The sequence below is a fragment of the Galeopterus variegatus genome, unplaced genomic scaffold, assembly GCF_000696425.1.
Source record: "Galeopterus variegatus unplaced genomic scaffold, G_variegatus-3.0.2 Scaffold1269, whole genome shotgun sequence".
In the NCBI taxonomy this organism is placed as follows: Eukaryota; Metazoa; Chordata; class Mammalia; order Dermoptera; family Cynocephalidae; genus Galeopterus; species Galeopterus variegatus.
In genome coordinates this window covers 71,892-89,201 of record NW_007727380.1, presented here as the reverse complement: position 1 = coordinate 89,201, position 17,310 = coordinate 71,892, and the positions used below count along the sequence as shown (strand labels likewise).

At 36.4% G+C, this 17,310-nt stretch overlaps 1 protein-coding gene across 1 annotated transcript in view; it reads right to left on the bottom strand.

Moving 5' to 3' along the window:
• Nucleotides 1-17,310, bottom strand: part of LEPREL1 (leprecan-like 1) — a 76,002-nt gene that overhangs the window by 18,683 nt on the left and 40,009 nt on the right. Inside the window, exons 2-8 of the mRNA XM_008575975.1 lie at nucleotides 14,848-15,000; nucleotides 13,744-13,933; nucleotides 7,949-8,080; nucleotides 5,644-5,786; nucleotides 5,224-5,313; nucleotides 3,395-3,435; nucleotides 2,174-2,268 (exon numbers count right to left, since the gene is read on the bottom strand). Coding sequence (XP_008574197.1) covers nucleotides 2,174-2,268; nucleotides 3,395-3,435; nucleotides 5,224-5,313; nucleotides 5,644-5,786; nucleotides 7,949-8,080; nucleotides 13,744-13,933; nucleotides 14,848-14,979 — 823 coding nt within the window. The 5' untranslated portion in view covers nucleotides 14,980-15,000. The remainder of the gene's footprint in view (nucleotides 1-2,173; nucleotides 2,269-3,394; nucleotides 3,436-5,223; nucleotides 5,314-5,643; nucleotides 5,787-7,948; nucleotides 8,081-13,743; nucleotides 13,934-14,847; nucleotides 15,001-17,310) is intronic.

Genomic DNA, 17,310 nt, shown 5'->3' with positions numbered 1-17,310 from the left:
TAAAAAATTTTTTTTTTTTTTTTTTTTTTTTTTTTTTTTTTTTTTGAGACCGGCTGCACCACGCTCAGCCAGTGAGCGGTGACTGGCCATCCCCATATAGGATCCGAACCGCACTCTCCCAAGTGCGCCACGGGCTCGCCCTATAAAAATTCTTGAACAAGGTTTGATGAGCTTCCTGGTTGCTGAACATATGGAGGTTTTGGGAGAGTGGTTTGCTCAGAGGGAGCATGGAAGCTCTGCTCCTCACGCCCCTCACACTTTGCCCTACGTACCCCTGCATCTGGCTGTTCATGTGTATCCTATAGTATCTTTTACAATAACCAGTAAACACACTGTTTTCCTGTGTTCTGTGACCCATTCTAGAAAATTAATCGAATCCAAGGTGGGGGTTGAAGGAACCCCAGTTTGTAGCCAGTTGGTCAGAAGGTCGGTCAGAAGTACAGATGACAACCTTCTACCTGCAATTGGCCTCTGAAGTGGGGTTAGTCTTGTGGGGCTAAGCCCTCAGTCTGTGGGATCTGACCCTATCTCCAGGTACATAGCATCAGAGTTCAATTGATTTATAGGACACCCAGTTGCTGTCTGCTAGAGAACTGTTTGATGTGTGGAGAAAAAAAACCCCTATACATCAGGTCCCTGAAGTGTTCTCTGTTGAGTGGGAGTACAGTAGAAAAACAAGTTTCTTTTTCCTTCAGACCAGTAGTTTCCCAGAGAACATTTTAGGATCCATTGGACAATTCAACTAAGAAAATTCTTCAGAAATTGTGATTTGAGTAGCCCTATCAGTCATGATCTTTCTCCATCACATGTTGTCTTCTGTTCTACTCTTCCCTTTAACCTTCCAAGCAGTTGCTGGACATCAGATTCCCCGGTAGCCAAAAGAAAAAAATGCTTTGAAATTTGGCAATTGCGCTGGAGTTTCCCCAACATTTACAGCAAAGTGCTGGCTTTTTGGCATGCACTTCCTGGGTGATTTCTCAGCTTAAAAAGCAACATGAACTCTGGCTGACATGCAGCTCTCTGGCAGTTGTAAAACGGCTTGGGCTTTGTGGCTACAAACTGAGGTCCAGGTCAGATTAGATGAGCACATTATCCTGTTTACTGCTTCATACTGACTTGGAAGCTAAGGAAGGAAAGGGCTGGGAAATGCGAGAACTGTGCAGCCTGAGTTTTCAAATCAGCTGGAGGAATGTGCCGACAAGCTCTCTTGCGGAAAGGAGCACTGCACTGTACTCGTACTTCTTCTCAATGCAGGTTTTTGAAAGCCTCTTCTTATATTGCAATTATTTAATCAATAGAGGATATGTTGTGGTTATCTAGAAACTTCTATGTTCCATGCAGCGGTGACGAAGAGAAAATAGGATTTGGATTCAAAAGTCTAGGTCCAAATGTCTGCTTAACCTGCTATAAGCTGTGAGACTCTGGAGAAGTCACTAAGTCTTCTCACATGAGATCCCGCTAGTATTAAAATGAATTGTGTCTGAAAAATGATAAAACATACAGAAATAACAGTAATTGTTAAGAATTACTACGGCTCTTAGTACTAGTATTGCTAATAGTTTATTAGTATAACAATTGTTGGCTCTATTTAAAAACTATTTTTGGCAACACTCCATCTTTGTCTCCACTAATTTTGATCTTATATAAGTAGGACATAATGTTCTCTCCCTCCATCTCTGTGCCTTTGCTACATTTGTTTTACCCACTAGAATGACTCTTTCCCCACACCTGTTTATTCAGTCTAAATTCCACTTTCTCTGAAAGCTCTGCTCAGGTCTATGTGCTTCAAGTGTCTTAAGTTAACTAACATAGCGTTCCACATGACCTGAGTTCTCTCCACTTTCCTCTGATACACACTCACTGGCTTTGTGACAGAAGTAAGTCACGTGACCTCGATAAGCCACAGGTATTTAACCGTGACCATACAGTCCCTGCCTAACTCACAGGATTCCTGTGGGAAACGATGAGGGACTAAATTTAGAAGCACTTTTGTTGGAAACCAAAGGTGATGATATACAAACCTGAGATATTCCTGTCTTAGTCTCAGACTTTTATGAACTGTAGTAGCTTAGTCCTATTCTTTATTTTTCAGAGTTTGGGTTCTGCCTTTGTCTGGATAAGAACTGGTCTAGCCTTATGCTCTTCAATAGACTGAAAGCACACAGGTACTTACCTTCTCTTAGGTCTCGTTCTATCTTGGGTGATGACTTTTTTCCCACTGACAATCCATAAACTTCTGCCCCCTCCACGTTCACTCCTGAAGGGACTCTGCCCATTCAAACAAAAATTGAAATGGCAATTTTCCACTGAATAAAGATGTTCAAAGGCAAACGATAGTTTACCCAGGTAGTCTATGATTCTATATTTCATATTTTTGTTGGTCTACCTCTTTCAAGATCAAATTAAACGTCACTGCTCCCATGAAGTTTATTTCTTCAAGAAGTATGGCATATTTCACTCTTTTAAATCTTCTTACTATCCTCTCTTAAAATTAATTGTATGTATAACTCAACCAACTTCAGATTAAACTTTAGTTCCAACATAGCAGAAAAAAATTGTCATGTGCATCTTTATAATGCTCACAGTTTCGTATTGTGCCGTGAACATCGAGTGCATCACCGAAGAATGATTGAATTGAAATAAATTGTGTTCTAATGTAGTAGCTCTTGACTATTCTGATACAAAAGACACAGGTTTGTGTCAAAATTTGCAAACACACAAACCATAGCAGAATGTCCTTTTAATATATACAGACTGAACAAATCTGAGTGTACATATATATTCTTGGATATCCTGCAATAATTTTGGGCCACCCAAGGGTTGCATCCTTAAAGCCTAGTGAAAGTCTTCAAGATTTTGAATAAGAATATCTGAATCTGCCAGTCCCTTGTGGTGAGACTCTAAGCAAGTCTTTTGCCTTATCAGGGCTTTAGTTTCCCAATTTAAAAATAAATAGGCCAGATGATGTGATCTCAAACATGGAACTCAAACATTCTATAAATTTGAGTTATTCAGATACGTAAATTGACTTTTACTGTTTTAAAAAACAAGTCCTCCTAATTTCTGATTTAGTTAGAGATACCTATATTTTAGCTTGCAGTATAACCTTCTTAACTTCTTGATTTCAAATAAGTACAGTAAAAGAATCCATCATCCAAAAGCAGCATCCAACTTTATCTGATTTGGAATTTCAGAATGTTAGTGCTCTGCCATCACCTGATTCAACCCCTTCATTTGAGGAAAAAACATGAGACCCAGAGAGGAAGACAAATTACTCAGGGTCACACCAAAATGACCTGAAGAGCTGGGACCAGGATGCAGAGATCCTAATTTGCAGCTTGGAACTCTTTTTCTTCCTTAAATAAAAAGTTTGTGTTTCGAATGGAGGACTCACCGATTTTCATCCTGTCGTCCTCCATATCTGATCCAATAATTCTGTTTTAAATTGAGAAAAAACACACTGTAATTTTGTCATTAAAACATCATTTATAAAAACAAGATTTAAAATACAATATATATACTCAGAACACTCAAAAGACCTAAAATATTAGGAAAGTTACATACTATAGAAAGATACAATATATTTTTATTTAAAAATTTAATAAAAAGGAAGGCCAAGGTTGATGAAGTTTTGGAAAAGACAAAATGGAGACCAAATAGACTAAAAATATAGTATGGAATCGGCCTGGGCATCCATCCTTTGGTCCAAGAAAGTGATTTAGAATTTGGTGGCAGAAAGATACTTGAAAGATCATTCAGTCAAACTCCTTTATGATTAATCATCTGTATAAGATCGTGAAAATGCATAAGTGACATTTTCTAGTGTCTCTTGGGATAATGCAATTTAAAAAAAATAGTAAGTAGGAACAGATATAAATATATTAGAAGTATTAAATTAGATACATTACATTAAAACTAACCTAATTCTTTAAATATGCCAATGAGAACAAGACATAACTAAGAAAAATGAAAAAAACATATGCAAATAATTACTTTATAAACATATTAACATGTATCTTATATTATAAAATAATTTATACTATATAAGGAACTTACATAGAAACAAATAGATAAATAAACAAAGTCCATGCCCAGGTAATTCAAAGAAGAGGAGAAATAATTAATAATATGTGGAAAGATTTATTCTTGCTGGTCATCAAAAGAATGCAAATTAAAACAGTAAAGATGTATCATTTTGTACAGAATATATGAGTAATATGAGTGATTTAAAAATATCATTTCTCATTGCTGAGAAGTTTGTGGTCAGCTGGTGCTTAAAGTGTCAGAAAACTCTCTTAGAAAAGTAATTTAGTTTCAGGGTCGGCCCGTGGCTCACTTGGGAGAGTGTGGTGCTGATAACACCAAGGCCATGGGTTCGGATCCTATATAGGGAAGGCTGGTTAGCTCACTTGGGAGACCGTGGTGATGAAAACACCAAGCCAAGGGTTAAGATCCCCTTACCAGTCATCTTTAAAAAAAAAGAAATTTAGTTTTAGAAACTTTAGGACCTCATGTCCTTTGATGGCAGAACAATCCCACTCCTAGGTATGTAGTGAAGGATGTAGTTCAATAAGAGAGAAAAATACTTAATGCATCAAGCATAGTAGAAAAAATAAATAATTTAAATGTCCAGCAGCAGGAGAAGAGTTCATTTATTTATTGTACATCAACTCTGCATATGTAGCTAAAAAATAATTTTAAAAGTAGGACAAATATAGAAATTGCTTATGATATCTTTTAAAATAAAAATCAGGACACAAATCTATTTTTACCATAGTATTAGTTCTGCAAAAAGTATGTTTTTATACAAACAATAATTAGAAGACACCATAGAAAAGTAGAGTAAAGTCAGCATGATGGGGGGTATAATTGTGACCGATGTTGTTCTTTTTGAAATTTCTTTAATGTTAGGTAATAAACAGGTGTTAAGAGTAAATGTAAAATGTTGCATCCAGATTTGGAAAAACAAAGTCATTCTAAGAGAAATGAATCATGTACAAAATACTTCTACTAATATATTTGCTTTCGACTTTGGACCTCACTGAAGTGAAAATCAATTAAACTCTTAAAGTTCATCTCATATGTGGAACAAATATCTCCAATTTTTAACTCAAGGAGGGTATCAGAATCATCAGCAAATGGGAGTGGGGAATAAAAAGATAAGTAAGAATTCCACTGACTAGTTCTTTTAATAAACATTTTCTCTTTCCTCTTTGCTCTTACCGGTTCAGTATATGAAAATCCCAGACTCTCTGCAGATGATTTTATCAATTCAGATTCCAGTTTATGACGTTTCACAAACACGGTCAAATCCTAGAGAAAGAAAGAAAGAAAATTTATGTTTAAATAATAGGTAAGAGATATGACATATGTTCACATGGAAATTTTTTTGATTAGGTAGTGATAAATGAGCTAACAAACATTCAGAGCTGCAAAAAAAAAAAACTGTCCCATCTCAACAGATTTTCACAAGCTGACACATATGAGAAGAAAATGCTTCTGGAATGAATAATTAAAGTTTGAAGGAAATGAGTTCTATCTAACGAATCTGTTAGATATCTTTGATAGCAGTGGTATATTTCTATCACTCTTGACACAGCACATAGCAGAATCAAGAGTTTCTTCTCAGAACATTGGTCTCACCTCTCTGGGCTCAATGGATGCTGAGTCAATGCTGTCATCCAACAGATTCTCATAGTATTCCACATTGTCTAGAACGTCCTCATCATCTGGATGGAACAGAAGATAGGCCTTGGCACACTCCAAGGCCTTCACATATTCACCAACTGAAAGACCGAGGAGTTGTTGCATTAGAGTCAGCCTAGGTCTGCCCAAAGGATTTTAAAGAGAGACTTCACCATGTCTGTAGAGGTAAGCACTAAATATCAATAATAGGGAAGATAACTGAGGTTGAGCAGAGTGAGCAGAAATAGTCACAGACAAAAGGAAGGACAAGATTTCAGGTATTCAAAAGGAATTACCTTTGGTCTGCTTTGGTGCTATATGTTTTGCATAAATTATCAAAAGTGTCTACCTGAAGATGTTTGTTTACCATTTATATTATTTAATACAGATAAACAGAAGAATTGTACGAGTTAATTTTGATTTTTGTACTGAGTCTGAGTTAAGTAAAACATCCTGAAGATGACCTTGTACAAAAATGATCAACATACATAGATATCATTTTGTATGTAATGTGTGAGTAATGCAAGTGATTTAAAATGTTATTTCTCATTGCTGCAGAGTTTGTGGTAAGCTGGTACTTATATGCAAAGTCCTTCAGGTAAGCTGGTACTTATATGCAAAGTCCTTCAGAGCCCCACATGCTCTGGAGGGTCCTCCCTCCACCCCCTCACTATACAACTACAGGAATTCTAACAGTAGCAAACTACTAAAGGAACTGACAAGAATGTTTAACTGTAAACTCTTTGTTATAGAAATAGCTATTATAAGAGGATTGTTTAGAAACATTTAGCTATTACAAGAGAAAAATTTAAATGCTGTATGTCTTATTTTCAAATAGGCCACAACACTGGATTTCTTTCAAAGGAATTTTCCTCCAGATATATCTGCTCAGAGATGGCTCTGATTTTTAATAAGAATGATAAAAATTAACTCTCAGTTCCTTTGAACTCACTTCTCATGACTGGAGCTTGAGTGCATACATGATTTATTGTTTTCCATCAGCGCCAGGATAATGAGTAATGTTTTGCTTTTGGAAAGGAAGAGGATTTTTGCCAAAGTAGCTTTAAAATGTTGGCTTAAGACTTTTTCTTATTATGATTTTAAAAGGGAAACATTTCTTTACTGATGCTGGAGATAGTGAGAGATAATGAGAAGAGCAATGAACCAGGAATTATGACTTGTCACTAAACTAGGTGACGTTAAGTAAGTTGCTTCTTTGCGAAATGAAGGCATTAAACAACATGATATTTAAGACCAATTTCAGAAACCTGAATTCTATGCTCAATCTCTCTTCTTCTCAGTAAGGTAAGAGAAAAACAAAACTATGTTGAGATATCAATTCTTACCTAATGGATTAGGGAATATCTCAAAATTTACTTATACATTCTGTTGATGAGCAATGGAAAATGTAATCCAGATGGAGGAAAATTGGGCAACATCTATCAAAATTACAAATGAATAAACCATTTGACCAAGCAATTGTACTTTTAGATATTTATCTTATAGATATTTGCATACAGATGTGAAATGACAAATGTAAAATATTATTCATTTGAATGTTGATTGTAATAGCAAAAGATTATAAACAACTTCCCATCAGTATGGAAACACATGAAATAAATTATAGTACAATGATATGCAGATGTAAAGAAAAATGAATGAGAAAGATCTCTATATACTAATACAATTAAATTGAACCATATAAACTTGCCAAAATTTAACCACTTTTGGCCTAAGAAAATAGTAATTTCCTAAGTCTAACCTACTAAAAAAAAATCTGACACGTATTAAGTGAAGAAAACAATGTAAAATTAGTGTGAATAATATGCTAGCTTCTGTGTAAAAGAAGGAAAAATAAATCTGTATGCTTGGGTAAGTACTTGTTGATTCTCTATAAAATTTTGAAATGGTGAATAAGAAATTATGTTGTAGGGCATGAAACTGGATGGTGGAGACAGGAAAGAGAGGGAGGCTTTATAATATTTGGTCTTTAAACCATGTGAAAATATTACCTATTAAAATTAAGTTAAAATTGTTTAAAAATCATATAAAATGTCAGTCTAGTACAATTTTCAGGAAATTATCACAGTATTTGCCCACTTATGGTTTCACTTTCTGCTCTTCTTGTCTTGAGCTGCAGTGATGTGAGATGAGAGAGAAAACACATAAACACCCACGGCAGAGGACTAAATCACAAACGTGCAATGTCTGTAATGACGAACAGTAAACCCACAAAGGTCTTCAAGGATGATCCACGCTTTACCTCGATAGTAGGCAAACTGTAGGTAGTCATAATGCAGAGGAAGAAAGTTCTCGATTGGTGAGAGGCGGCCAGGGCGGGTGGCAAGTTCCCTCACGCATTCATGCTGACAAACCAGCACCTGCATGAAGTGATCTGGAAGACAAGAGGCAGGAAGTGTGTCCCCGGCCCCGTCTGCCTGCCGAAAGCCCAAACTTCAAAGTCAGAGCCACGTTTACACAGGGCATTCCTCACCTCACCATACTCTGAGAGAGAAATCCTTATCCTCACTTTGTGATGGTAAAACCTTTCCACAGAAAAAGCTCAGTAGTCCTCCATTATCTGCAGGAAATACGTACCAAGATCCCCAGTGGATGCCAGAAGCCATAGATAGTACCAAACCCTTTCCTATCCATGGGGTATTCATGTCTTCCACCCATAAATCGAGTGCCTTTTCCATCCTAACAAGGCACTTATCTTTCACTGTGGCTGTAACTTTTGCAGTTTGAGATGTGACAGCAAAACTAGCACAAATTCCTTTTTCCTTCTTCACAATTTCATGGACAAAAGATTCATTCTTACCATAGATCTTAGTAACCTAGGCATACAATTTTTTTCCTTCCTTATTAAGTTGAGAATTTTCACCTTTTCACTTAGAGAGAGCACTTTATGGCTTACTTTTGTCATATCTGAATTGCCAGCATCCCTACTCTTGCGCTTTTGAGCCATTATGAAGTAAAATAAAGGTTACTTGAAGACAAGTGCTGCAAAAGAGTGACAGCCAATCTGATAACCAGGAATCCCAAATCCTCTGGCTCCTGTTCTTTTCTGTATCCTGCACTTTTATGTTCTTTTATACCCTTTTTTCTACCTCTCCAGAGAGGGATATAAGACATTTCACCCCACTCACACCTAGTTGAATGTTGATTTTCTTATTTAACAATTTTGGGGCCTCTCTGGATACTTTAGATGGCCTGAGGGTCATGGAGTCAGGATGGGAAGTTTAGATTCTGGTGATGTTAAGGAATAATTCAAAGAAAGGTGCTGCCAGGTACATGGAGAGTTCAGACAGAGAAGTGAGGCAGAAGTGCTCTTTTTCCTTGTCAACATTTTCAAAACAAATTTTCCTAAAGGAAAATAACAACACTATTTCTTTACATCTCTTGATCAGAACCTTATTCTACCCCATTACAATTAGTCCATCACTTGGACATTGCATATTTTAATACATTGTACATTCTTTAACAGAGACGGTAAAGTAGTGAGATGGATGAAAGCTAGAGGATGTTAAGTGTAGGGGTTTTCACGGCCCCATTAGCTCTAGGCTCTATCTCATCAAAGCACGACATGAGGAAACCCAAGTGGCTAATGTCCCAGAGAAGAAAACACCTCCTATGTTTTGCCTGAACCCTGATTTTCACAATAAAGGTAAGTGCACTTTTCCAGAAAGAGGGTGTTGCCGTCATACTTGTGCTCAGTAGGTTCCCTTGAAGATGATGATAAAGTCATTTGACTTCATAGCAGTACAATTTAATTTACCACAACTGCCTTCTTTCAAAACCTTCTCTGTTAGTCAGGTTTGGCTTGGATCTCAATGATCATGCAGAAGGACCCCAAAACACAACAGGAAGGAAATGCTTTTTTTGGTTTGAGAGAAAATGTGCCAGTTTTGCATAACCTGTCTAACTCCATCCTGTACAGCACAGCTAACAGAATCCCTGAAGTCTGCTGGTAGTAACCCCAACTGGGAGAAGTGAAGAGAGGAATGAGTTCTATTTGTTTGATTAGCATGTCAGAAATAAATAGCTAGCTGTTTTATGTCTTAAGGAAACAACAGCAAACAACTTTCAAATGTTTTCTCCTAGTTAACTGTCCATTCGCATTACTATTTACCTTCTGGTACACAGTCCTTCTTATTCCAAACGACAAGCAAAAGAGAAAAGTGGGAGACACACCCACCAACAACTCAAAATCTGAATGAGGATGTTTTTCAAGGCAGGATATAAATAGCAGCAAAATAAGAGTGAAAAAAAAGTCATAACTTTTAGAGTTCCAGCAAGCATAGCTAGTAGTAAATAACTACACGCAGGAACTATTTGTATTTTTCTCCAACTTTTAATGTCTCTTCTAACTCTAAAATTCAAATATTCTGGCTTTCTAATTCATTCTGTATTTTATTTTCCTTTTTGTCTTTTTTCATGTCCGGCAACGGATCGCAACCCTCAGTGTCGCGCCCGTACTGGACCGGGACCGGCAACGGGATCGCAACCCTCGGTGCTGCCCTTTTTGTCTTTTTTCATGTCCGGCAACGGATCGCAACCCTCAGTGTCGCGCCCGTACTGGACCGGGACCGGCAACGGGATCGCAACCCTCGGTGCTGCCCTTTTTGTCTTTTTTCATGTCCGGCAACGGATCGCAACCCTCAGTGTCGCGCCCGTACTGGACCGGGACCGGCAACGGGATCGCAACCCTCGGTGCTGCGCCCGCACCTCGCTCAGCCAGTGAGCGGGAACCGGTCTGTATGTGGGACCCGAACCCTCGGCGGGAGCGCCACCGCGCTCCCAAGCGGCGCACTGTAGCAGTGCGCCACCGGGCCGGCCCCCATTCTGTATTTTAAAAGCCAGTTTTAGTCCTAGTTTAGGGCAATTTTGAACCAGACAAGAATTTACATAGTGAGAGTTGTCATATTACTTTTTCTTAATTGTATTCTTTGCCTCCTTTTTTTTTTTATCTCAAATATCATTGAGCAATTAATGTCTTAATAAGTTTGAGAACCAAGACACTTGTGCGGGAATACTTTTAAAAATTTCCTTCTCATAATAAATTAATATCCTTCAAATTCCCAAGAAGACTTACCATATGTCTGTAATTGATAATATTTGATTTGGACTTATGTCTCTAATTTATAATATTTGATTTGGATTTACGTCTCTAACTTATAATATTGGATTTGAATTTGAGGGATTATAACTTTTTTCTTTTTTTAAATCACTTTTCTTTATTAGAAGTTGTGGTGGTGTTGGTGGTAGCTGTGATAAGAATTAAAGACCCTGAGTTAGGAGACCCCTCTTCTTTTCCAGCAACTGACATGTTGTGGTGGCCCTGAGCAATCACTAAATGCTAATCTGTGGGAAGCTGTGAGCCAATTACACAAACCAGATCTAGGACATTTGTCAAAATTGTCTCATTTGTCAAGATTATCCCACTGATAAAGGCAGGTATAGAGGTGAACATGGGGGTAGAGACTGGGCACATATCCCCACAAAACCACAACACTGTAAACTACAATAAAGAAAAAGCCTGCCCATCCCCAAATAAAAATTAAGTACAGAGAAATGCTCAGCAATTATAATGTGAAACAGGTAAAAATGACATTCAAATGAGCAGTGCTCACAAAAATGTAGAAAAATGGATCTGGCACAGGCACAGGGAAACAAAACTTTTGGGGAAAAAATCCTCAGTATTTCAGATAATTGTATAGCTTTTAGGTGAATTGAGTTGATTTGGGGTAACTGGTGTGTCACAAATTGGTCATTTGACATACTGATTTTCAGTCTACTTCCTAGTCTAAATTTTAATAGCTATTTTCTAATTGTCTCTCTAAAAAACCTTAACAATTTATGATCTACATTCTCACAAACATGGAGTATTATTAATCCTTTTTCTGCACTGTGACTGGCAGATATATCATCTCCTCCATTCATTCATTCATCAACCCATTTATTTAACCAATATTTACTAAGCACCTACTATCTGCCAGTCACTGTACTTAGGCACTGAGAATTGAGCACTGAACAATATAGGGCTTTCACCAAATGTTAGAGGAAAACAACATTTTGAAAGTCTGCAAATAGAAATGAGCATGGCATATGCAGGAATTAAAAGAAATGTAGTAACAATAGATCAAAGAGAGAGAGAGAGAGGATGAAAACACATACAAGTGCCTGGTCAAGAAAGTCCTTACTAAAGTTTTTGTGTTTTATTCCAAATGGAATGTAAACCACTGGTGAATTTTAAGCAAGTCTGTGAGCAGAATTTTCTATTTTTAGAGACTACTCTCTCTGTCTGTGTCCGTCTGCAAAACCTGAACAGGACAGGGGGGCTGCAAGGAGGCAATCACAGTGGCTTAGTTAAAATAGACTGCTGATTTGAGCCAGGGTGGTAGCAAAAGGGGTGGAGACAGCCAGGAAGTCGTAAGGGTTGTAAGGAGGTAGCATCTATCAAAGTTTGGTAACAATCAGAGGGGAATAGGAATTGAGGAAGATGTTGAATTGAAAGATAATTTCCTGGGATTTGGTTGAAGATACTAGGTGAGTGCTGCTTTTTTAAAGAGACAGGAAACAGAAGAAGTTGGTGAGAGCAAAATGACTTCATTAATTTGTATTTCTATAAGTACATAAATTTGAACATTGTTTTACATATACATATAAACTAGGAAGATAACAAATATTTGGTAAACATTTATTATTGAATAAATTAAACTTGGCTCATTTTTAAAATTGTGTACACCTTAAAAGTATAGGTTCTAGACTCAGAAAACCTAGGTTTGATTCCCAGCTTCACTTTAGTCACATTTCTGAGATACAAATCCCTCATTTAAAAGAGGGAGAGGAGAGTAGATAATAGTATTTTTCTACAAAGAGCTGTTTAGAGGATTAAAAGAGACATACATATACAAAGTGCTTGGTATGTTATAATTGCTACATAAGTGTTGGTTATTACTACTACTATTACTAATTAAAATGTAAATTATTACCAATAATAATTTGCATGCTCCCTTTAAATATGAAGGATATTGCACACAGGTATTGATATTCAACTCCGCACTCCACAGATGTGTATGATCAACTATGTTACAATTTAAAAAAAAGTTAATCTGTAAACACACATACACACACAATATCAAGGATATTAACTTTTTGCCTGTAAAATATTTTACAATATTTCCATTTTTCTTTTGTAGATTAGCTTAGTTTATTGTATAAATCCATATTTATAAATTTTAAGTAAAGTTTACATGTTTCTTCATTTTTTTTGTCTTTTGTTATGTTTAGAGGAGCTTTCTCTCTTCATATTATACAAATATTCTCCCACATTTTCTTTAACAGTTTTATTTTTTACTTTTATATTGTTAACACAAATAGAACTTATTTTTGAATATGGTGTACATCAGAGAACCCACTTTTCCCCATAAATGGTTAACTAGCCAATATCTCCAATTACTGTATAATGCACATTACCTACTATTTTAAATGCCACTTTGCAATATATTAAATGCCCATATATAATAAAATACTCTATTAAGTAATTGAAGAAGACTATACAGAATTGTTCACTACTACATTGTTTATAATAATAAAAAACAGCAACTTCCCTAGTGTTCATCAGTAAAGCACTGGTCAAATAAATTATAAAGTACCAATATAATAGAATATTAACCAGCCATTAAATGCAATATGGTAGATCTACATGTACTTACATGAGACGAAGTCCACAATATATTGTTAAGCATAAAATAAAACACAAACAAAAAGTATGTTGAAAAGCACTATTTATAGTATTGCCCTATTTTTATGAAAAATAAAACAATAACTATGAATAAATACATAAATATTTACATAATGCACTCAAAAAGTTTGAGAGGACAATCACCAAAGTTTTAACTACATAAATTTAGCTATGGGAGACTGGATGGGATAGACTTATAAAAGCCTTTCAGTTTGTACAATATATACTTCTATAGTGTTGGAATATTTTTACAAATTGCATGTAGTATTTTTATAATCGGAAAATAAATCAAGGTTAAAAATAAGCTTTACCTGCAATGGCTTCATAGAGTCCAGCTTTATACCTTAAATACTCATACTCTTCAAATCTCTGAGGCCCTTCACACAGACTTCGGCATTCCATATCTTCACTAAAATAGTCTCTTAAAGCTTGTTCAAAGTACTTGATAGCCTCCTCAAAGTCATCAGCCTCATAATGTTTTACTCCTGCACTGTAACTTTCCTGCAAAAAGAAAAAACTGTATTTTCGAAGAGCAGGATATAGGCAGACTCAGGATCATTTAGGTAGGTGGGGTACCGTATTCTTGTGCTGCAGAGGGATAGAGAAGGGTTGTGCTGGGAGATAAAGAGTGACTTCTCCAACTTCAAATAAATTGTAAATGAGAGGGGACTTGCCAAGAAATTAGACTGCTATGGCACCAATGAGTTTCATTTTCTTCCTGAGCACACATGAGACTGTATTTCCTATTCCCTTTGCCTGTAAGTGGGGCCATGTAGCAAGTGCAGGACAACAGGTGTGGGGGAAGTGACATCCTCTTCCAGGCCTTGCCCAATTTAAAAAAAAAAAAAAAGTCTTCCATCTGAAATCTTCCTCTCATCTTTTTCTGCAAAGATTTTCAAGGCCACGCATTGAAAATGGTGATGTCAAAAATTGAAAAACAAAAACAAAACCCTTTCAACATGAGATTTCAAGTACTATTTCCTAAACAAAGAATTATGTGTCTTTTAAAAGATTCGATAGAAAACAGTAGTGTGACCCTGAATGATTCACACGGGCTTCAACTCTCAGGCATAAAATAAAAGCACTGGAGAGGAGTGAAGGCTCAGAGGGGGTTACACGTATTTATATGATATTCTAGTTTTCAGCACATTATACTAATTTTCTAAATTAATTTTCATTTCCTCTCAATTTTTACATTTTTAGTTTTTTCATTTTTAATTAAAAATTTTTTAATTTTCAAAAAAAATTAATTTTCTCTTAACTTTTTTTAACCTTGATAATTATAATAAGTAAAAAATCTTACTGGTAATTGAGAATGAATTTGAGATACCCATTTATACAAATCTGCTTTGAGTCAAATAAAACTTAGGAGCACCTAGCTCCATGTGGTAAGGTCAGGGGTCCCCAGGGCTCACCAGGTGTGGTTTGGCTTCTCGATCTACCAGTTTGAATGCTTCGACACCTGCCATTGTTTTGTAATTCTCTATGTTCTGCTGCAATTCCATGTGTTCTGGATTGGCCATGAAAAATGTGTGGGCTGCTTCCATTGCCTTTTCCAGCTGGTTAAGCTATAGAGAGATGGAGGGAGAAAAAAAAAAAGAACCAAATGAAGGCAAATATTTCTAAACTGGCTCAGAGAAATAAAAAGATCAATCCAAGTTCTTACAGCTTGAATGTGGCAAGGCTAGGATTCCAGTTCACATTTACTATACTCAACCTCCTTACGTCTGTGCTGGGAGTCTGATAATAAACCGTGTTCCTAAAGTGACATATGAATACCTTGGCTTTGGTGAACAAGAATAAAAATGCTTTGTTCCAAATTTATTCTCTTCCCGTTCTTTTCTAACCCATCTGTGTTTTCCGGAAAATTGAATATATATGCTTTTCCTTGTTCTATGATTAATCAAAATAAAGAGCTGCCAGAGTCCTCCAATTCACATTTTCAACATTTTTGTCTTATATTTTCTCTTTTTTTCTTTTTGTTTGTTTTGCTTTTGATCCTGAAACTAGTAATACAAACACACCTCTGGCTTTCCAAAGAAGGGGACTGGGTATACCTCTCCCTCCACCAAATTTGCTCTCGAGTAAATTATTTCGATGCATAAAAGATGCTACATACAGCACATAAAATCTTCTCCACACTCCTTGAGTGAGGTATGTGATTGCAAACTTATACCTTTGATCCTCATTAATACAAAAGAAAGAATTTTTAGTTACCAGTACACGACACTGTCAATCTCCTCTAAACCTCTGCTCTCCGTGTGAGAAGCAATAATGCATTTTTACAAAATGGAATTAAATTTACTCAGTGTAAGACATTTTGACATAAGCTTTAATCATGGAAAGTGCCTATAGACAGATCTATTTACCTCATATCAGAAAAATGAATATTTACATTAGCAGTCTTTTTCATGGAAAATCAAAAATATGTTTGATCTGTTTTAGAGTGTGAAGAAATGAAAACTCATTGTTATTGAACAAGTAAATATAGACTCATGAAACAGCTTATAAGATTCAACTGAGGGGCCGGCCTGGTGGCGCACTGGATAGTGCGCCGCTTGGGAAGCGCGGCGGCGCTCCCGTCGGAGGGTTCGGATCCCACATACAGACCGGCTCCCGCTCTGAGCGAGGCACGGGAGCAACACCGAGGCTTGCGATCCCGTTGCCGGTCCCCGGTCCGGTACGGGGGCAACACTGAGGGTTGCGATCCGTTGCCGGACACGGAAAAAAAAAAAAGACAAAAGACAAAAAAAAAAAAAAAAGATTCAACTGAGTCTGCTTTTGACAATCTAATCACTCAATTATTTTAAAATAGAAAGAAGTAGTAGGTTCACAAGTTCCCAGTCACTGCAATCTGGTTTTATGTAAGGAATCAGCTTTCATCGCAGAAAACATAAACTCCCCTACTTTAAGACCTAGTACTCTTAATTTGTCTAATAATAGTAAAACCTTCCCTTTTTTCATTTAACTTGCAGATTCTTAGCTAGTGACCTTCGTTCCCTTAAATCCTGCCTGAAATCTGCTCTCTTGCCACTTCTATCTTTATACTCAGTTCTGTGCACCCAGAATCATTTTGGCTGTCAGAATCACTAATTTTGGATCTGGTTTCTTTCTCAATTTTAGTTTTCTTAATTTCTTACACACCAGTAGAGGTAAATAGGAATTGCATGGACATCTACATGGTGACAATTATGTAGGCATAGAGGAAAAAGAATGGGTTCTAAAATGTGTGTGTGTCCACTTTTATTGAGAAAGAAAACCTGGAAAAAGTTTGAACATTTGTGGTTCAGTTTTTCTTTAGGAAAAAGTGCTCATACAAACTGCATTCCAACATTTACTACTTAGGATTTTGGGAGGATTTAATTAATTGTGTAATATATATGAATGTGCTTCAGAAATCACTAAAGCACTAAAAAAATACATAATACCATACAATTTATAAATGATCTATCAGATTCAAGGATATGAATATGCTCCCCCTAATGAATACAGTTTATAGCTCCCATGAGCACATAATTTATGGGGATACAGTAGGTACTTATGGCTGGTGAAAACTGTGAGTAAGTTATGAGTAAAATAGATAGTAAGTTATGAGTAAAATAGATTAGCACTCTTCACAATAGCCAAGAGCTGGAATCAGCCCAAATGTCCATCATCGGATGAGTGGATACGGAAAATGTGGTATATCTACACAATGGAATACTACTCAGCTATAAAAACGAATGAAATACTGCCATTTGCAACAACATGGATGGACCTTGAAAGAATAATATTAAGTGAAACGAGTCAGGCAGAGAAAAAGAAATACCACATGTTCTCACTTATTGGTGGGAGCTAAAAAAATAAACAAATTAATTCACCCACAAACACACACAAAA